This window comes from Antedon bifida, chromosome 7, assembly GCF_963402885.1.
Source record: "Antedon bifida chromosome 7, ecAntBifi1.1, whole genome shotgun sequence".
NCBI lineage: Eukaryota > Metazoa > Echinodermata > Crinoidea > Comatulida > Antedonidae > Antedon > Antedon bifida.
This window is the reverse complement of record NC_136232.1, coordinates 2,923,299-2,943,723: the sequence shown is the minus strand read 5'-3', so window position 1 is coordinate 2,943,723 and position 20,425 is coordinate 2,923,299. Positions and strand designations below refer to the sequence as shown.

Genomic DNA, 20,425 nt, shown 5'->3' with positions numbered 1-20,425 from the left:
TCAATATGGCGACCTACATATCTACTCTATCGTCACGTACCAACTATAAAGTCGTACTTGTTCATGATATTATTTAATCGCTACATAGTACACAAGGACACGATGTGCTTATGTATATATAGTACATATTGCCGCATTCCCGTATGTCTGGTCTCAATATAAACTTACAAGTGCATTATAAATAGTAATAATAATTACATATTAATCAATCAGTATTTCAAATAAATACACATTATGAAAAAAGTATATCAAAATGTACTATATCGTTCGTATGTGTCTTGACGTAAATTGTAGTCCACGGTACGTATAGTCTGCTCAGTATGCATTTGTATGTAATTCTCAGGTAGGATTGTGAGTAAATGATAATCAATAATTAATTAACTAAGTAATAATATCATAACGAAAATATAGGCAGTATACTGAATTTGTACGGTACAGTTTTTCATTTCTCAATTTATTATTAGTATTAATAATAATAGATCATTCTTATAGGCCTATATCGCATATAAGCAAGCTCTCAATGCGCTGGACATAGAATAAACCAGGGAAGAGTCTCTTCCCTGATTAAACTAGACGAGAAGTGACAATATATTGTTATGGTTTTTAAAAAACGTTCCATGGCATTATTTTTTTCGTTATCAGATTATTTATCAGTCACTGACACTAATGTTATCAGTCTACCACTATGTATAGGCCTCTACATAGTCCAAATAGGCACGTACATATCATATAATAACCAGACAATTAGTACATACGTCAATTACTATGTCACACGTAACGCTACTATTTTAAAATATTCAGTATGAGGTTGAGATTATTTTCATAATTAGACCAATCCACTGAGGAAATCATATCTACTATACACTACAGTATTACATTATCAACAGACAGGTCTTTTTTTAAAGATAATTAGTACATCTCTTTTATTTCGTCGAAGGATTGAGTGCTGACATTGAAAGATACGTTGGAAAGACATTTACTTACCGAATGGGATCATCTCTGTCCATATATTCTAAGAAAAGATGAAACAATAATGAATTGCTAAGTACGGTATCGAGTGAAAGTATAAATCAAGAGAAAAATAATAATAATAATAATAATAAAACAAGGAAGAATTATTCATTTTTTAATAATTAATCCATATCCAAACTTTACCTTAAAAAATGCATAGTGAAAAAAAAGAATAATGGATTTTTTTTGGGGGGGGGGGGGAGGGGGGGGGTATTCTGAAATATTTTGTATTTTTCATCTATCCATCTATTTCCATGACGTCACTAATATCCATTAACGTTTATCTTATAACAATGATTCATAACAAATCACATGACTTTATTTATAGGCGTTATAAATCTTTTAAATAATTCCATGTTTAGATGGGTTTGTTGTAATCAAAGCGGCGTTTACGAGAAAAATACGCTGAATTCATCAATTATAAATAAGAGATAAGAGAAACTTAATTACATTTCAATGTTTATCCCAACATGATGGATCTCGTGTATTATTATTATGGTAATATATGCATATCAAAAGATGTGATAAACACCGTATAATGGATAAATCTGGAATTAAGTCCGATTCTGGGTAACTTTCATATATTCTTTAGCTTTTCAATACTCTGTAGTACAGACACGTCTCTAGCATAGTCACGAACTGTGGCAAATTGCCAATATCATAACTATCGTGTCTAGCTGTCCCTTGGCAATGGAAACCTGGTCGTAGTTCAAAATATGACGGCTAGCTAATTGTAATTTTAAACCATATAGATGTGAACATCATCACGTAGACCTAATATAAATATTAATGGTTATGATTACAGTGATTGATATACTTTAATTGTAAAATTAATCATTTGCCCTTCGTAATCAATATTTACTGGTAGTCAGCGGTCTTATTTTTACAATCAACACTACTAAAAATCAATACAAATACATCAATACCAATTAATCAATACAAATAAATCAATACCAATTATTCAATATCAATAAACCAATACTGTACAATAAATCAATGCCAATAAATCAATACCAATAAATCAATACCAATATATCAATCAATACTGTACTAATAAATCAATGCCAACAAATCAATACCAATAAATCAATACCAATAGATCAATAATAATAAATAAATACCAATACATCAATACCAATAAATAAACACCAATAAATCAATGCCAATAAATCAATACCAATAAATCAATTAATACTAATAAATCAATACTAATATATCAATGCCAATATATCAATCAATATTAATAAATAAAAACCAATAAATCAATGTCAATAAATCAATACCAATAAATAAATACTATTGTACTAATAAATCAATGTCAATAAATACCAATAGATCAATACTAATAAATCAATACTAATATATCAGTACTAATAAATCAATGCCAAAAAATCAATACTAATAATAAATATCACTAACAAAATCAACAGTTAAAATTCTAAAACAATCGCGCAATAATGTACAGCACTAAGACTATCTTACTCGAAAAATACATGCGAGTAACATGCCAGTTATAACATAACATTTGATTCACAATACAACAGTTTAAATACAAAAAAAAACATCAAGCACCAACAGTTTGGGGTAATTTACTTTAAATTACAGGCGAATATACAACAGTTCAAACACGAACCTATAAATTATCAAATCAAATGTAGGTACATGGTTAGGCCTACTATTACTAAAACATCACGCAGAAAACAACAAAACAAAAACAACTACGGTACCATTCGTTACTTAGTACATAATACATTAAAATGATATATAGGGTTCAGGGATATTTGAGTGGGTGGGAATTTTATCAAGTGGAAGTTATGCCTTTAATTTATTATTATTACAGAAGTTTACAATGAATTTCATCCGTTTTCCTATTTCCTGTAAGAGCCTGAAGCGCGTGACCCTATTCAGGCAGAGACAGCTGCTCACTCATCACATGCTTTTAAAAGCATTGATTAAAAACCAAAAGCCGGAGAAGAGGTCATGGATGGGCAAGAGGCCTATGGATTTCGGGCTTCCAATGGATTTAAGGGATCCAACGAACTGTCCTTTTTCATATGGTCTCTTCTGCCCCAAAGAATGGGTTAGTGTATTATTGAGAATAATATTTACTAGTGATGTTACGAGGTAACACTACCACACCCTCCCTCCTTCCTCCTCCAAAAAAGAAAATATATATAAGCGCCGGGTCGTAACGCGTAACCACTACTGCTCCTATATGCTAGGCCTAACTTTGATACACACTTCTTAAATATCATCGTCACCATAATGTTTAACATTACTGAACTTTGAATATTCTGTATCAACTGTTTTACTTCCACTTTGTGAAAAAATCACTTTTTTAGTGAGGATACTTAACCCATTATATCTTTCTCTATTGTGATAATAATAAAAATTTACCAATAACAATAAACGGTACACAAATAACAATACTGTATAAACACAATTGCAAGACTTTAGGTGTGTGGGCAGATAACATTTTAATCTTTTGACTTTAAACACATTCCCTGGCTTATATTACGCAAGGTATATAGATTTTATATTATATTATCATATTATTATATTTTGTATACTTCTTTCACTTTGCTAAATCCAAATTCTAGGACACATACTGACATTCATCATTGAAAGCATAATCGATGAACACAGTTGTATTGTTATCTTTGACATAAATATATTTCCGGGCTTAGTATAGATTTAGTGTATTTCCAAAAAAAATATTACAATATCATTTAGCATTGTATTGTCGGCCTATTTTGTATAACATTTCCAGGGTGATCTTCCACTTTGTTAATCCAAGCTTGTTGTAGTATAAAATAATATAGGATTATGCTATTATACTAGGGTATACATACTTTCGTAGAACCAAGGTGATATTACATTTTAGTAATACAAAATATTATGCCGATATTAAGGTGGATTTTAGTTAAATCCTTCTGACATAAATACATTTCCGAGCTTAGATTCGGTACATTTCCAGTTGTAAAATAAGTTTTAAAAGATTTGCGGTAAAAATAATTGCGTCAGTCAGACAATTGAACACAATCTATAATATCATGCAATGTGTTTTATGTTTTAAGATATTATTATCTCAGGATTTGTGGATATGAAAATGGAATTATCAAATAAGTATTTAAAATTAAAAGCGTAAACATTACTAACCGCATTGGTAACTTGCTTTCACTAATCTGTACAGGAGTATACTTAGATTTATTTAATTCAAGTTTATTCTGATGGGCAAAGATAGGCCCTACACGCCAAATCAAAGACAACAATTGCAGCATTGGTTAGCCTGTGCGATCAACGAAATCTCGCTTTTAATCTCGATTTATAAAAATGTATTTCTCAAAAGGACATATCACCAAAAATAATGAGTAACTTAAATATATAATATATTGTCTTCCTAAAAAAATCAAAATGATTTGTTGTTGCATTTGCCATTCGAATGTCAAATATTAGGTCTTTTACGAAAAATGTGATGATAAAAAAAGACAAACAAATGTATAGTCAATCGGAAGCATGAGTTTTTTTGTGGAATTTAACTGTTTATTTTGTCTTTTTTCAATGCAAAAATCATTATTTTTGTACGTTGTTTTGTACCAAAAGAGAATAACTTGAATAAAACTACAAAGTGGCCAAATCATTTCATTTTATTCATCTTTATTTTTCGTGTTTTGGAAGACAATACATCTTTAACGAAACAGTGACAATCCGTCCAAAAATAGAAACAATCTATTTCAACACCGTATTATTTACCACGTGGGAACAAACGCGTTGGTTTTCAAGAATACATGCCTGCTACATGAATTATCAAATAACTTAATGACAATAATAATATTTGTGTATTAAAGACTTTGTTAGCTGGCTATTATCTTATCAGACGTTAATTAACATGGTCATTTACAAGTACGTTACACAGTCAAGTGTCGTCGCGTATGTTTACATACGTTTGATGAGAGAGCTCTCGGCACTTGGATACGGAAACAAGTCTTTATGAGAGATGGTGCAATTAGATTAAAATTGCTTGGGAATGTTTGGAAAATATTGTTGTTAACAATGTGGTAATTAATTAATTAACTACATCACTTATTAAATTTATTTAGGTAATATTTCGTTGGTGTAATGAATGTAATAAAAATAGTAATTATTATAATTAAATAGAAAATATTTCGGCAACATCTTCATTCTCATGTTCTTCCTTTATTACCGTAAATAAATAACAAGTGCTCCGTGTCATCGCGTTCTCATCGAACTTAATAATTTGTCTTGCTGATGTTCTTAGCAATTAAAGTAATTAATAATAATTAAGACTATCTACATTACCCGACACACTCCACTGTCTGACAAATTATTAACTTTTTATTTCAAGTATAATCAAATATAAACAAAATAAAAGTAGAGAAACCGTAAGGTCTTGCTCATAAGTAGCGTGTAAACACAACAATCTATCGTAAATACCTTATGAAAATGCAGGACAAGATAAAATAAATCGTTTATCTATACGTCCGTCTTTCATACAATGAAGGTGTTCCAATTCTCTCTTTTTGTCAGAAAAAGGGAGTGTGTCTACATTCATAACTTAAATATATATTAATGTTTTACTATTATTCAGCAGGGGACACTCTTTTCAGCAGGGGACATCCCCATTCAGCAGGGGACACTCTTTTCAGAAGAGGACACTCTTTTCAGAAGAGGACACCCCTTTTCAGCAGGGGGCACTCATTTCAGCAGGGGATAACCCTATATTCAGCAGCGAACACTCCTTTCAGAAGAGGACACCCCTATTCAGCAGGGGACACTTTTTCGTGAAACGAATGACTGGCAACATATGTTTATCTTAACATAAACTTAAAGACTATTATGGTTTAAGCTCTTCTACAAAATCAACGGTATCTATTTTAATAGACAGCTACATTATTTTTTTTTTAATTCAAAAAGTGAGAGTCAGATGCCTGGATAGTTTTAATAGGCCTTGAAATTTCCGATTGTACATGGATAGTGAGGGTGCGGTGAAGGTGTGTTAAGAGGGTATTTAGCGAGGTGTGCCAAACAACTTGACTTATATAATAATATATAATAAATGCACGAGTTGACGTGATTGGTCAAAACTTATCAGTACAAACACACGCTACGATTGCACACGTAGGCTTTGACACATCCAATTCAAATTCAATTTCAACTGAAATTGTTTACATTAATCATTTTGTTTGTTTGTTTTATTCGGTACAATCAACATACCAAGGATTACCCATAAAGCTGGGGTCCTTATAACAAAAATATGGAAAATTCACAAAATACAACAAAAGCTGTATTAAACTTGATAGCGTGCACGTTTATACTCATTTAGTGTTTTTATACTCATTTAGTGTTTTTATACCATTAATGTTTGACGGAAGATTATTCCAATCTTTAATCATTCAATCTTTTCGGGAACTCTGGTCCATAGAAAGTAAAATTTAAAATGTAATAGTATTATATAAAAAGCTAACCCTTTGAATTGATATTAGGAAAGTTTAAGTTAATAATGACAAACCAGTTTCCATGCCTGGCTGACTAGACAGTCACTGCTGGTAAAACAAACGAAATATATATCTATCCGTGCTACCTATTCTAACTTCATATTAAGTTAGTTAAGATGTTTTTAAAGGTACCAAGCTTGATTAGCTTCGGCTATATCTTGGCTACCTTTTGTATTAATTAATTGTTTGATACAATAAAGAAGAAAAATATAAAGTAACATATCAAAATGGAAATCTTTGGCTGGGAATAGCGAATTTATTGAGAGACTCCTTCAACCTTTTTTTTTTGGTAAACTGAATTTTTAAAAAAATATCAACTGCTGCATTTAGAGAAAGTAAGAAAGTAGATTGAAGTTGAATTCTAATCTGATTTGAATGAGAATAAACCAATAAAGATTTAGATAGTATCACTGCAGAGAGGATCGGTTTCCTGCAAGGTGTATTTCCGATTGTTTCCGATGCGGTTAAACCCTTCCGATTGTTTCCGACGTGGCTATCTCTCCCGGGAATTAGGCAATCACCGGTAAATCCCACACTTCAAATCCATGCAATCCATGAAAGACGAATAACCTTGTTAAAGCCTACGTGCAGCATCTGCAGAAACCATTTTGACGATTGGTACAACCATGCACGTGCGCGAAAAACCAAACGATTAGACCATTTTTGTATATCCCACGTCCGAGGTCTAAAGATAAAGAAGAGGGGTGGGTCAGTTCCGGAAATTCAAAGTACATTTCCAATTGCTTTTAATTACCTCAAGTTAACAGTGTACATCAAGGCTTATATTATAACCCTTGACCCTTAGAATTAAAATTTAGCTAGCCCATAACCCTTGACCGCCGATTTAGTATTAATTACACCTTTCTCTAAAAATGTATAAATTGTACGTACAGTATGGGCTAGCTACATTTTAATTCCACATGGAATACTGTTTACAATATTGTATTCGATTGTATATAATTATGCTGTACTTATTTAACTGTATATAACCCTCTTCTTGTTGAGTATATTAGTACATTTTACAGTAGACCATTATACATTACATTACAAATTACTTAAAGATGTATTGTCCCCCTGAAAAAATAATTCTTACAAAAATTTTTGTTGAATATTCCATTTTAATGTAACATAATAGTTATCCCCTTTGACAAAAAATTGGATCGAAAAAAAAATGTATTTACCTGAAAAAATGTAATTTAAAGCAAAAAATGGTCAAATTGGCTGCCAGCCAATGGATTTTTGGTTGAATTTTACCATTTATTTTGTCATTTTATAAGTGAAAACATGATTTTTTTCGATTTTTTTTCTATTAAAGTGATTAACTAGATTAAAACTACAATATAACATATTCAAAGTCTGATTTAATTAATCTTCATTTTTCATGTTTTTGGGGGACAATACATCTTTAATAATATTAACGTTTAGACCTATAATACTTTTTTTATTTAATCACGTTAAATCAATATTGATATTTACATTTTGTCTATAGACAAAATGTAAATATCAAAATTGATTTAGTACAGTATCTGAAAGGATAACGATGCCATAACTTTGGTGTTGAAGAGAAAATAAATTGTGGGCATATAGTTATTAATTTCATAAAGCCTATCAACGAAAACTATATGGATTTCAAAATTACTCCTATTTCGGATATTAATTTTCTTGTTTTAATAAACACTTTTATTTCCTAAGATGCGGTTAACACAAATGAAAAGTTCATTATATCAGTGTGTATTATTTTGGAAACTATATACGTTTGTATTTGTTCATTTCGTACACGCACACAAACTTGCCACTTACATTACAAAGGTTTCTTTTTCGTCATTTTTTTTTGATCGCCTCAATTTTGTGGGAACTATACTTTTGTATTTGTTCATTTCGTACACGCACACACACTTTTTGATCGCCTCAATTTGTTTATAAGTTTATAAAACATGTAATTTATCTAAACTGAAAGTTAACTACTGTACTTTTGAAAACAGAATCCTATAACACTGTTTCGTACTTGGCCTTTTAACGTGGGTAAAGCGTGAATAATCAAATTGTTATAATTTTAAAATGCGAGATTCGTGTTAAAACTTGCGTGAGGTGATTAAAAGCATAATCGAAAGTGTAAAAGAAAAAAACACGCGATAAACTTAACCAAGGTTAATAAACATAAACAACTAATTCGTGATGAAAGTATTGTACTAGTGTTACAAATATATTTTTAAAATCTGGGTTTTTACATATTCCCGTGAGATGATTTCGGAAGATGGTAAAATACTGTATCTGTAGTGTTTTTTATTTCATTTCATTTATTTATTTTACCAACAAACCATAATATAAAATATACAGAGACGATTGGTCAGGGACTGCTAAAGTAAATAAGATTACTATAACTACAAGAGTCAGCAGTACCATGATTTAAACTAAAATAAATGTTAGCATTTCTATACTCCCAAGTAGTCTATTCTAAAGCTCTGTCTACACATCAAACTTTATGTGACAAAAAAAAATTGATGTGCCCAACACAATTTTTTGTCACATAACGTTTGATATAGTGTAGACAGAGCTTAACATTAAAACAGTCTCGCTAACTTAATGCACTACGTCGCTTAATGAATTATTTTTATTGTGTATTTTTTTCACCACCAGTGAGATCATTCATGTTCAACCATGAAGCTAAAAAGCTCCATGGTCCAACCAATATATTGGCGATGCATTCCTGAATCGCATGTCACCGACGAATGTCGTTTCATCATCAATGCAAGCCATGTCTAGTGCAATTATAAGTCTAATTACCCTGTTAATAAACTGATGTTATATAACACTTAAATAAATTCCTGTCATTTGATTGGACGATTGTGGGTCACATGGCGTGCAATAGTACGCACTAGTTAACGATCGTTTCTACGTGGAAATATAACATTTCATCATTCACCTAATTTCAGAATGTCAGTTATAATATTTATTGACCAAAAAAGACCAATAACTCCACAAATAGCCAGAAGGCTGAAACCGTAACATTTTACAATATAAAATCATGCCATTATTTATACCATTCCATTCATAAACATTTATAATTTGTATATTATTTCATGATGAATTTTCTGATTTATATTAAATTAAACCTTATCTTGAGATAAGCATTCATAAAACACGGTAACAACCATGTTTTGTATACAGGTATTGTACTCATAACCCTACAAACAAACTTCCTATAATAAACAGTTTCCTGAATTGTGTCACGTGATCAACCAGACAGCTGTCTTTTGTTAAATTAGATCGTACTTCGGTCCAGTTATATTACATCAATTCTTATGATAATTATTCGCGATTTATTGATACATAATAGTTGTATTTCGTCTATTATTTATCTAGATATCTCCTTAAGCCAGTAAATTAGGTTATCTGTGTCGGTACAGTATTATGTGATTGGGTAAATAAGGTAACTAGGGTAATGATAGGGTCTAATAAGCATGTTCACCATAAAAGGGAATATGTACACGATTTTAGAAGTTCTTGTTTGTGGTTGCTCTAATTTCAATACAGAATGGTTCTAATATTCTATTCTGTTCCAATTATACAAGATTACTACCATCCACAAAGCAGAACGGTATGCTTTTTGTTAATATATCTATTGACTCATAATAAAGGATTGAGTGAATTTGGCAATACATTCACGAGACAAAAAAATGTAAAGCCGGTTCGCCGCTAGATACAATGTAATATATAAGCACGCGAATCAACTATTACAGAGTTCCGATTGGTTGCGCATTCAAAAAATCGATGGAAATTTAGGCCTATACATACGTGCGGATTAGTCGATTCGCGCGGAAAAAAAATCGCCTTATGTCTTCAGGATCGGAATATAGTACAGAGTTTTGAAAAAATAAATCCTAAGGAATAGAGAATTTTAACACAGAAAAGTGTTTCAAAACCGCATCAATTGAACCATTGGCTTCAAAGCTTTGTCAGGCCAAGGCACTCTATCAACAGTATTTTGATCTTTGTCTGGCTGCGACAAATACAGTACCAGCAATACTGTAGATTGATATTGACATTGCTAATATAAGGTGTAATCACACGCGCATTTCACAAATAAGTTTCTATCTCATCTTAATTCGGGTTCCCACTATAGTTACGAGAACATAATGACTTCCTTTTAGAGATCTGTTATAACCACCAACCCACCCATACGTTGCGGTTCTCTCTCTCTCTCTCTCTCTCTCTCTCTCTCAATTGTAACATACGTGTGTATTTTATCCGTACCTCGTATCCGCTTTTATTGACAAAATATTGATAATAAATATAGAAAAATGACTATAAAACATGGTAAGCACCACCACCAAGGAGAACATGCATGTGTGTTGGTTGAGCATTGGGTATTGGTATGGTTCGAACCCAAACAATCTGTGTGTATAATTGGTGCCCTAACCAAGTGATTAAGATTTCACTGACATTATAAATGTAATAGGCCTAGGCCTACTGATAGTTTTTGGGTGTGGTGACACCGGTGAAATGATAATGATGAGTATTGATGCCATACCGGGTGCCATATAGAAAATAAAGCTATTCTGTTCTGAGGATCCCAAATGATCAGCAGATGCTGGATTAAATATGGTTAAATAAAACATGATACATGATATGACGTAAATGACCCCCGAACCATAGACAAATGGTCGGAACAATTTAAACTTTCCATTAAACTGTTACATTACATAATATCCGACGCCCCGTGCATTGTGCACGTATCAACCACAACCACAAAGTTCGCCTCAGTAAACTATGCGGTTGTCTTCCGATAGCATTTTGCTTACCTAGATTCGACCTTGACATTAAATCATAATAATAAAAGAATATATTGTTTGAATCAACAACAAAAACTATATTCTCAACTGTGACACTGCTTTTATTAAAATGTGTCAATGCACCGCCAGCAGCAGCCGCACTGCCTTCTATTGTCAATCAGCCATATTAAATCGTGTTTCATAAAAAGCCTTGGCAACAAATCCAACACTTTCTATGCTATAATATATTCCGCATAATTCTGGGCTGACTCATTCCAAAAAGGGACAGTCCCGCGCTCTAAGGCAATTAATGGATTCGACGAAATATAATCAGAATTATTTATTTAGGTTATTACTTCCGTTGAGTTTAATACAGTATGCAATATTATAAAAGTCACAATAATAATTGTCATTGACAATACGATATTAAAAGAACGTAAAGTCAACGCGCCCTTAAGCTTGGTTCCCACTAGCGACGCAACGCAAGGACGTAGAAGCAACGCAAGAGAGTTGATCAATCACACGCGACTGTTCGAATAATCGCTTGTGATTGGTCACTTTGCGTTGCGTCTACGCCCGTGCGTTGCGTCCTAGTCGGAACCAAGCTTAAAGATAATTATGAACGCGAGCTTGTTATTTAGTAAGTTTGTTCTCCACAGAAAACTGGCTACAATCTAAGGGCCTACTAATAGTTGGATTTCAAATTGTTAATTTTCTGAAGCTCGGTAAAAATGATAGAGTTATTCAAAATTATTAATGTACTGGTACTTATTTTTATGGAAAAACGATTTTTTTTCACATCGGATATTCAATTTTTTGTTTGTCGATATATAATAGACCTAGGCCTATAGTTGAAGCATTGCATTGAAAACGCACCGTGTATTTTTAGAAAATCTGATCACTTACAAATAGAATATTTTGAATGGTGACTGTATAACATACAAAGATACATTTAATCACAAAGGGAAAGTTATTATTTTAGGTGAAGTTATTTAACACCTCTCATCCGTTCAGATGAAAATATGTTTAGTAAAGTTTACAATAAGCGTAGTATTTGCCTATAGCTATAAGTAATAATACAAATGACGTTTCGAGGAAACAACATTGAGGAGAGAAACATTCATTTGTGAAAATTAATTGACACCAAGTGTGTCAATATTAAAACTGTACCGTGACGTATTTTGATTTGTATTTTCCGTGAAATTTCATATCCATTATACTACTTATAATTTAACTTTTCACGATCAAAAATCTTTATAAAAAGCATATAGGCTTACATTGGCATACACCTAATTTTAACAATTAAATAAAGATATTTGATTCAACTGTTAGTCAAAGGCTCACTATAACTACTACTATAGGCCTAACCTTATACTATACGCAATTTATGAGACATGAGCTATTAAGGGAACACCAAGGGACCCACCATTTCACAGTCTTCTATTTCCTATCGTTCGTTTCACAGGAAAATATCTCTTTAATATGGGTGTGTCGTCGGAGGGTTGTCGTCTGATGGTTGTCGCCTGAGAGGGGTAGCCCCTGCGGCAAGATATCCTAAAGGAAGCTCTACTGTAGGCTATACAGGTTTTTTGGTTTGAATCGTTGTAGTGTAGTTTTGTATTCATCGTCGACAGGACTGTGTGCAGAGCAGCAGATTTAGCTCCTCAAATGCATCGCTGTTTATGTAAAATGTGTGAGCAAGGGGATTAGATCACGGCGAGGTGTTAGCGAGTGACCAGTCGAATACGCCTATTATGTATTATTTTAAGCAAACCAAATCATCGCATAGACCTGATATTAATGCCAAGAACAACTGATGTTTTTAAGCGTTTTGCCAAGTCTATTATTATTAATTTCTCTAGTGATACACCTACGCTCTAACTAATCGACAACATGACTCTAGCCACCTAACCTGTTGTCTATATTTATTTATCTAATTCTGTGAAAGTGTATACATGATATTGACACTGATTATCAATATGTATAATTCATAAAACGCGTATAGTAAAATCGTTAGTTGACTTTACGTCATTGTGACGTCATACTCTTCTTCCAATAATATTTGCAATGTTTCACTCAATGATTAAGGCAATTAATGACTGGCACGTATACCATTAACAACTTGCTTTACGATGTATTATTTAATATTGATTTGGCACAGCAACAGGGAATAGTTTAATCTAACATCACTATCATTAACGGTTGAAAGATATCAGATGAAAACAAACCAAATAGTAGCAAGATTGATAATATAATTTGAAGTATATGTACACAAAGGTCGATAACCGTGAGTTTATTACACTCAACTACAAAGTCATTTACATGTAGGCCTATATCGCGTAAACTTGTCTATATATGATTCAACATCGCGCCGTTCAATATCATGGGATGTCTTACTCGCCACTTAACCACTCGAGAAAATAATTATACACGAGAATTACCCCGTGTGTTATGGTCAAAGTATCAAATAGTACAATTATATAATGTTTATACAGTACTGCAAGTACAACGTAGGCCTACTCTGAACAGATCCACTGAGGAAAACTCCATGGTATAATAACAAAGTTGCTTTACACTAAAATCAGTAATCGCTTATTAGCCTATTCGAGGAATATTAACCCTTCTGTCTATTTCTATTTCCTCTTCTTTATTTAACGGGGTGCGATCGCCATCACAATTGTTTAGAAAAATATTTATTAATGTTTCTTTTAATGAGAAAATAAAAAAGAAAAGAAAAATCACTGTGCAGTATTATGTGCAGTAACCGACAATCAGACCATAAAGTCAATATTTGAACCGCAATAAGTCGTCCAAATACTATAAACTGTGCATAATTACATTTTTGTAAGTGATATTAATTTGGTTAAGTAGCAATTAAATAATATAGATACTCCCCAATTAATCGTATTAATCAATATACCCTCAGTTTAATTAGTTGTATTCAACACAAGGTGAAAATAAAAATTATAATAATAAATGTTGTTTGCAATGTTTATCATGGTCCAAGGGGCACTTTGCCGTGCATTCACCTCCAGTGTGATTTATGAATGACGTCATCATTGGTGGTATCAACAATAAAGATAACCCCAATGTGTAACCACCGGTATACAAATGTCACTTGACACGTTTGATTACCGAACAAGGGAAATTCCCTAATCTGGCAGGGTCCATAGCTTATGATCACAATACTGTTTACTCGTGAGTTATCACACGGTTTATGGGCGGAAATTATGGACAAATTAAACAAATCTTATTTTGACAACCATAATGTATTATGTAACATGGAAGTTCCATTTTAAAATAGGAAGTACACTTACTTTAATGTACACTGCAATTAACTATTTCAGAACGACCAAACTTGAAGAAAAAAAAACGTTGTCCAAATAAGAATCTTTTCAAATTTAATTTAATTTTTAACTGTTAGGGCCTAACTGGTTACCTTCATCGCGAGTTTTGTAACTGTAGGGCCTATAACTCATTTTCTTCATCTTCGCGAGTTTTTACTGCGGGGCCGCCGAACTGCTTTTCTTCATATTCTTCGAGAGTTTTGTAACTGGATGTAACAGTTTTATTCACAGTAATAATAATATGCAAATCAAATATGATGCAGATATGATTTCAATAACAATCTGAACACTTTATTATTAGACTGCAAACTCAGTCTAAACATGTGTGTTATTCTCGTGAGAAAATCATTTCTGGTTTGAAATTCTTCATCGTACCGTACTTTTTACCACAAACATTTTCTTGTAGTTAGACAATAACTAATTGTCTTATCTGTGGTACAATTAGTATTGGAATTAATAACCCGCCGTTGCAAGATGCGCCATCGATGATCCGTCTAAATGTTCCTGTCATGGATGATTTGACATCTCGTATCAATATTAATATTATTAGAATCTGGCCACATGCTAAAGCATGTAAAATATCCAATAGGTCGGTGTTGCTTTGATGTCAACAATTTCGGTAGATTTTGTAGCAGTAGAATTTAATAGCGGAATGGGCAGAATGGGCAGAATAATATTAAATCTTTAAAGTCCATATTTAGCCTTGGTCAATATCAGGTGGTTTTATATTACAGCAGTATAATCCGACAAAGCTATGGTTCCTTTCCGAAAGGGAAGGAAATTGGTCTCAAATTGTTGTTCCATGCAAACATTTTAAAATGTCATCAAGTGGTGCGATTTATACACAACCTGCTAATACTCTTATCTTAGGGCCCTACTGGTTTTCTTCAATTTACGCATAATTCTAGCAGAATGCAATTTAGAATTTTAAAATTACAAAAATTGAAAAACATTAAATTCAAGTTAAATTTTTAAAACTAAAACTTAAAGTATGAAAAGTATCACTGTTTGAGTAATCAGAGTCTAAGCCACTGCATTTTTTTATGTGCATGGTTTTGTTGCCTTTTTGAAAAAATCATAAAATCATGAATCATTTAAGCCAGGGTCAACCGCTGCTAGTTCACTCATGGTAGTTCACTGAACATAATATAATGTTCAGTCTTACACTTGTTAATTTGGTGAAGGCAATGCGCTATAGGTATATCAAAATAATAACATGGCGAAATGCCAGAATACTGTTTTACAGTCTTCGCTCGAGTCGTTGACCGCGGCACTTCCTATGGAAACACTGTAAAGATTTACCATTCCACAATTGGTTGAACACGTTTTCATCATGCCTAAAAGTAGATATGACGTAATGTATGTTTTCATTGGCTGATTGAACCGTGTGTGCCCGGTACATTTTCTTACTTGTGCTGTGACGTTATTTGCACTTTTTAAACTGAATTAAAATCAATATAGGCTAAGTAACTATAGTCAGCTTCATACTAACATTGAAATTGATTCCTACAATTGATGTTTATTTCGAACGTAAGCAGAGCGCGAAAACTATAAACAAACAGTAATGAATCTTAGCTTGGTAAACTTGTGCAACTGTGTTCCAAATCTAATGAATAATTCATGAATTCAGAAAAACAGTCAGTGACTGTATCTCTCGATTGACGTCACATTGCGAGATCGAATTGAAATGAAGAAGGCGGGTCAATGACGTCAGCTAGCTGTAAGTCATAAAGTAGAAGCATGTTTTAATTACACCATTCACAACCAAAACTCGTATCGGGTTAACAACAGACTAGGACTTACTGAACTTAACATTTATTTTATATTTACTAGGCTTCTTTACGCCAACGCTGGAATCTCAACAACAATCACAAAGTAAGCTATTTTGAAACTGATGTTTAGTATTCACTGACGACGTACCAGGGAAATATAACCCATCGAGGGTCATCAACGAAACCCACGTTGTGGGTCCTGGAGAATCAGATCAATTATTTTTATAATCTTATAAAAGTAATTGACTACTTATTTTATTTAATGAAATATTCATTTTAACTTTACTTTATTTCATTACTTTTATTTACGTATTGTTTAACTTAATTGTTTGGTGCTGTACAAACAATATGTATTATTTTAACAATTGTTGCTTTTTTTTTTCAGTTTTCAGCAAATCAAACCAAGAAAAGATGGGAGAAGTTTGCCTATTAAACCCAATTTCAAGCTTTCAACAAGAACAGGTAAGACTCTTAACAATTACTTTTATTATTATAGTTCAAACATCTAAAACACTCATGTTTACAAAATTAATTTGATAATTTACATTGAGTTTTGTCCAACTCACTCAGACTACATATCATCTTAATTAAAAGTACAGAGTGTAAACACTTGAACATAAATATGGTATTCGTTGATGGTACTTATCGTTGAGAATAACAACACGGCATGTATTCGAGTAGCTCAGGGAGAAACCGGGACTTCCCCTTTCTGTCAATACCTGAACACATCCGACCAATCACAGGCACGACTGATGACTCACTGCTTATATGTGAGGTCACGATATATTATTAATTTTCAACATACGATTAAAGACTATTACTTAACTTTCTCGTTAAATCTATCATTATAAACGAAAATATTTAGCGTGATAATGATAATGCTGGATTATGGTGATTATTAACTTTACAGTTAGCGCGATTTTCGCGCAATAATTTGTAGTTCGGTTGTTTATAAATGCAATTTCAAATATGTTTTAGTTTATATTTTGATGACGAGTGGTACTCTTGTGTTGATTTTCCATAAATCTTCGCATTGAAAACATGGTTAGTGAGCTGTATCCATTAGTCGTATGAGGAAGTGCATAAGAACAGTAACCTTGTACACGTATAGCTTACTTCCTGTATACAGCGTTTCCTCTCTTGTAGCTTCCATTTTTAAGCAGCGATTACAGAACAAAGAACGTACTTACATTTATTCACAAAAAATCTCGGTGTTTTCACGATTGAAATCTTTTTTTCTACACAGGATAAGTCGTTTTTAGACATCAGTAACAACTACAACCGTAGCCAAGGATTCGTGGACTCGCCGCATATGTTTGCTCAGAATCCGTTTGCTTATGGTACTCCACAACAGCAAGAATTAGATAGATCGTCAGACTCACCAGTTAGTGTTGAACAGTCGATGTTTGATAGCCCAAACTCGTACGAAAACGAAAGTATGGATCAAGTACAGCAACTTATTGTGAAAGAAGTTATGAAAGATATCACAGTCGCCTGTCAGTATCTTAATATTCCACAAGGTAAGTTTTGATTTTTAATTCTCCAAATTTCATTTACTGGACTATTAAAAAATGTCATCTTATAGTATTTCACGATTAAAAACAGTTTTTTTTAATGGGAATATATAAAACTAAATATATAATTCACTACAGAATACAAAAAAATAATTAAATATTCATAAAATTGTTTTTTCTTATATAGATCCACAGTTCTGGACACATGAACAAGTAGAGAAGTGGATCCTATGGACATTCCATCATTATGGTATGCAGCCAACGAGCATGGAGTGCTTTGCAATGAATGGGTTCCAACTCTGTATGTTAACAGACTTAAACTTCCGACAAATTGACCCAAGATGTGGTGACATTCTGTATGCTCATCTTGACATTTGGAAAACAGGTAAATATCTCCTCTTAAGATTTCTAGATGCCAGAACAATAGAGATAAATTTTATGAATTTAAAATCACGACGAATTTGAAATTCTATTATGAACTTGCATATTTCAATAACACTGTACATTATTCCATTTCTAGCTGCCAAAATGTATCCAAGTCCACAAATGCAACAAATGCAATTTATTCAGCCAGAGATCAAACAAGAAGATACATATATGGACCATATGTTTCCACACCCAAGTGACAACACAAGTATCGGATCAAACAGTGATGGTAAGTTTCATTTTTCTAAAACTGAAGTTTCCAAGTTTCGGTACCATGTATTTACTGGTCATTAGTAAATTTGAACTTCTTCAATAAATATATTAGTTTATATCTCTAAAAAAAAATGGAACCGGCAGTATCTCTTAGAAAAACAAATCCGATCAGTTTTATGATTTAGAAAGATCATTCAGATTAGATTTTGGAATCATAATTCATCGTTGCTTAATATATTTTGTTACTTCTTACAGATGAAATATCTCTTCCATCACCAACTGCTTCTGGTCCAAACACTTCCATGACTCCAAACCACAAAGGAGGAATTCACCTATGGCAGTTTCTCAAGGAACTCTTGCTTCAACCAGATTCGTACAGTTATTGCATCAGATGGCTAAACAGAGCTGAAGGTAATTTGATTTTGATATACCATTTTTTAAATTCATATACAATACATTCCTAATAGAACTTAGATCTCCTTTAATGATAACATTATAAGTATCTCAGATACTTCTCCTATTCTCCGAATTTCAAATTTACCTTGAGACCAAATCCATTCATGTCTACAGAAATACCTATCACAAACAACTTTTACTGAAAACTTATATATACTAAATGCTTGCTTTTCTTATATTTTATTCAGGAATTTTCAAAATTGAAGATTCAGTTGAGGTCGCTCGTCTCTGGGGAATGCGTAAAAACAGACCAGCAATGAACTACGACAAACTTAGCCGATCAATTCGACAATACTACAAGAAATCAATCATGAAAAAAACTGAAGTATCGCAACGACTTGTCTACCAATTTGTTCAGCCATGCTAAAAAAATACAAAATTGATTATGGACTTGTAATATAAGACTCGCAGATTATATTTTTCACAAGATCAAATTTTGATCTCTCGATGATTTATGTAAATTTTTGATATCAATAATCAAATTATATTTGTATATACTTGTAAATTACTTTGAAACAATCTCACACAGTATGTGTTGAGATTAATAATGTAAATAAGAAATTAAAGTTATATATTTTATGTTCAATATTTTTTTTTTGGTTATAAATTCATATATATGTATTCAAATTGTGGACATGGTTGTAGCAGATTATGGCCTATTAACGCTTAGGAACACATTTGTTATTAGTATGATACGTTGCTTTGCTATATTTATGCTTTGTTAAAAATGCTAAATCTTACAAGTTATGTAAGATTATTAAGAGTACAGCCAGAGGGCTGATTTGTTACGTGTTTAAGGATATAAAAAGCAACTTTAAACCGTATTTAATAACATGAATTTGTTATATTGTTTACTGATAAATTACAGTAATTACTATTTATAAACTTTTTTAAAGAATTTTAAGAAAAATGCACAAAAAGACTTTTTAGGATTCTTTATGCAAGTAAAATTCTCAGATATTTTAAGTAAGTTTAAGAGAATTAAGTACTTTAAGGTATTGAAAAAAATGAAACATGTGTTTCGCAGATTTACAACTAAGTTGTAATGTGTATGTTCAATGAACATTTTATTGCTAATATAAAGGGTAGGCTTAAAGTTCCGTTTCATGCAAATGTAGAAATATATAGCAGAATAGTGCCAAAGAAGAAGAAGACAATAAATATACAGAAACTTATTTTTTGCTTGTGATTTTTGTGATTTTTAATATGAAGTGAAAATGTGTGACATGATTGTGTGACTGCTTACATCCAATGGGCTCAGAAGAGACTTCACACAATATAAGATTGATGGAGAGACCTACATTCAGCAGTGGAATGAAACAGGCCAAAAACTATCCAGTAAAATCAATATACAACAATCACACCTGCAACATAATATTGACGAAAAAAACAGTGGTT

General features: G+C 32.2%; 1 protein-coding gene across 1 annotated transcript; it reads left to right on the top strand.

Moving 5' to 3' along the window:
* The first annotated feature begins 16,390 nt into the window (after positions 1-16,390).
* On the top strand, positions 16,391-20,202 carry LOC144847722 (SAM pointed domain-containing Ets transcription factor-like). The gene is made up of 7 exons (XM_078704218.1): positions 16,391-16,521; positions 16,804-16,880; positions 17,665-17,938; positions 18,120-18,317; positions 18,453-18,587; positions 18,827-18,982; positions 19,216-20,202. Exons 2-7 carry the CDS (start codon positions 16,830-16,832, stop codon positions 19,392-19,394), a joined length of 993 nt encoding a protein of 330 aa, XP_078560344.1. The 5' UTR covers positions 16,391-16,521; positions 16,804-16,829; the 3' UTR covers positions 19,395-20,202.
* Positions 20,203-20,425: the final 223 nt, after the last annotated feature.

Excerpts from the sequence above, each read along its gene's own strand:
- LOC144847722 (XM_078704218.1), top strand. The coding sequence starts at position 16,830 with ATGGGAGAAGTTTGCCTATTAAACCCAATTTCAAGCTTTCAACAAGAA. Across the intron at positions 16,881-17,664 it reads CAAGCTTTCAACAAGAACAG|GATAAGTCGTTTTTAGACAT; the intron begins GTAAGACTCTTA and ends TTTTCTACACAG. Across the intron at positions 18,318-18,452 it reads TCTTGACATTTGGAAAACAG|CTGCCAAAATGTATCCAAGT; the intron begins GTAAATATCTCC and ends TTCCATTTCTAG.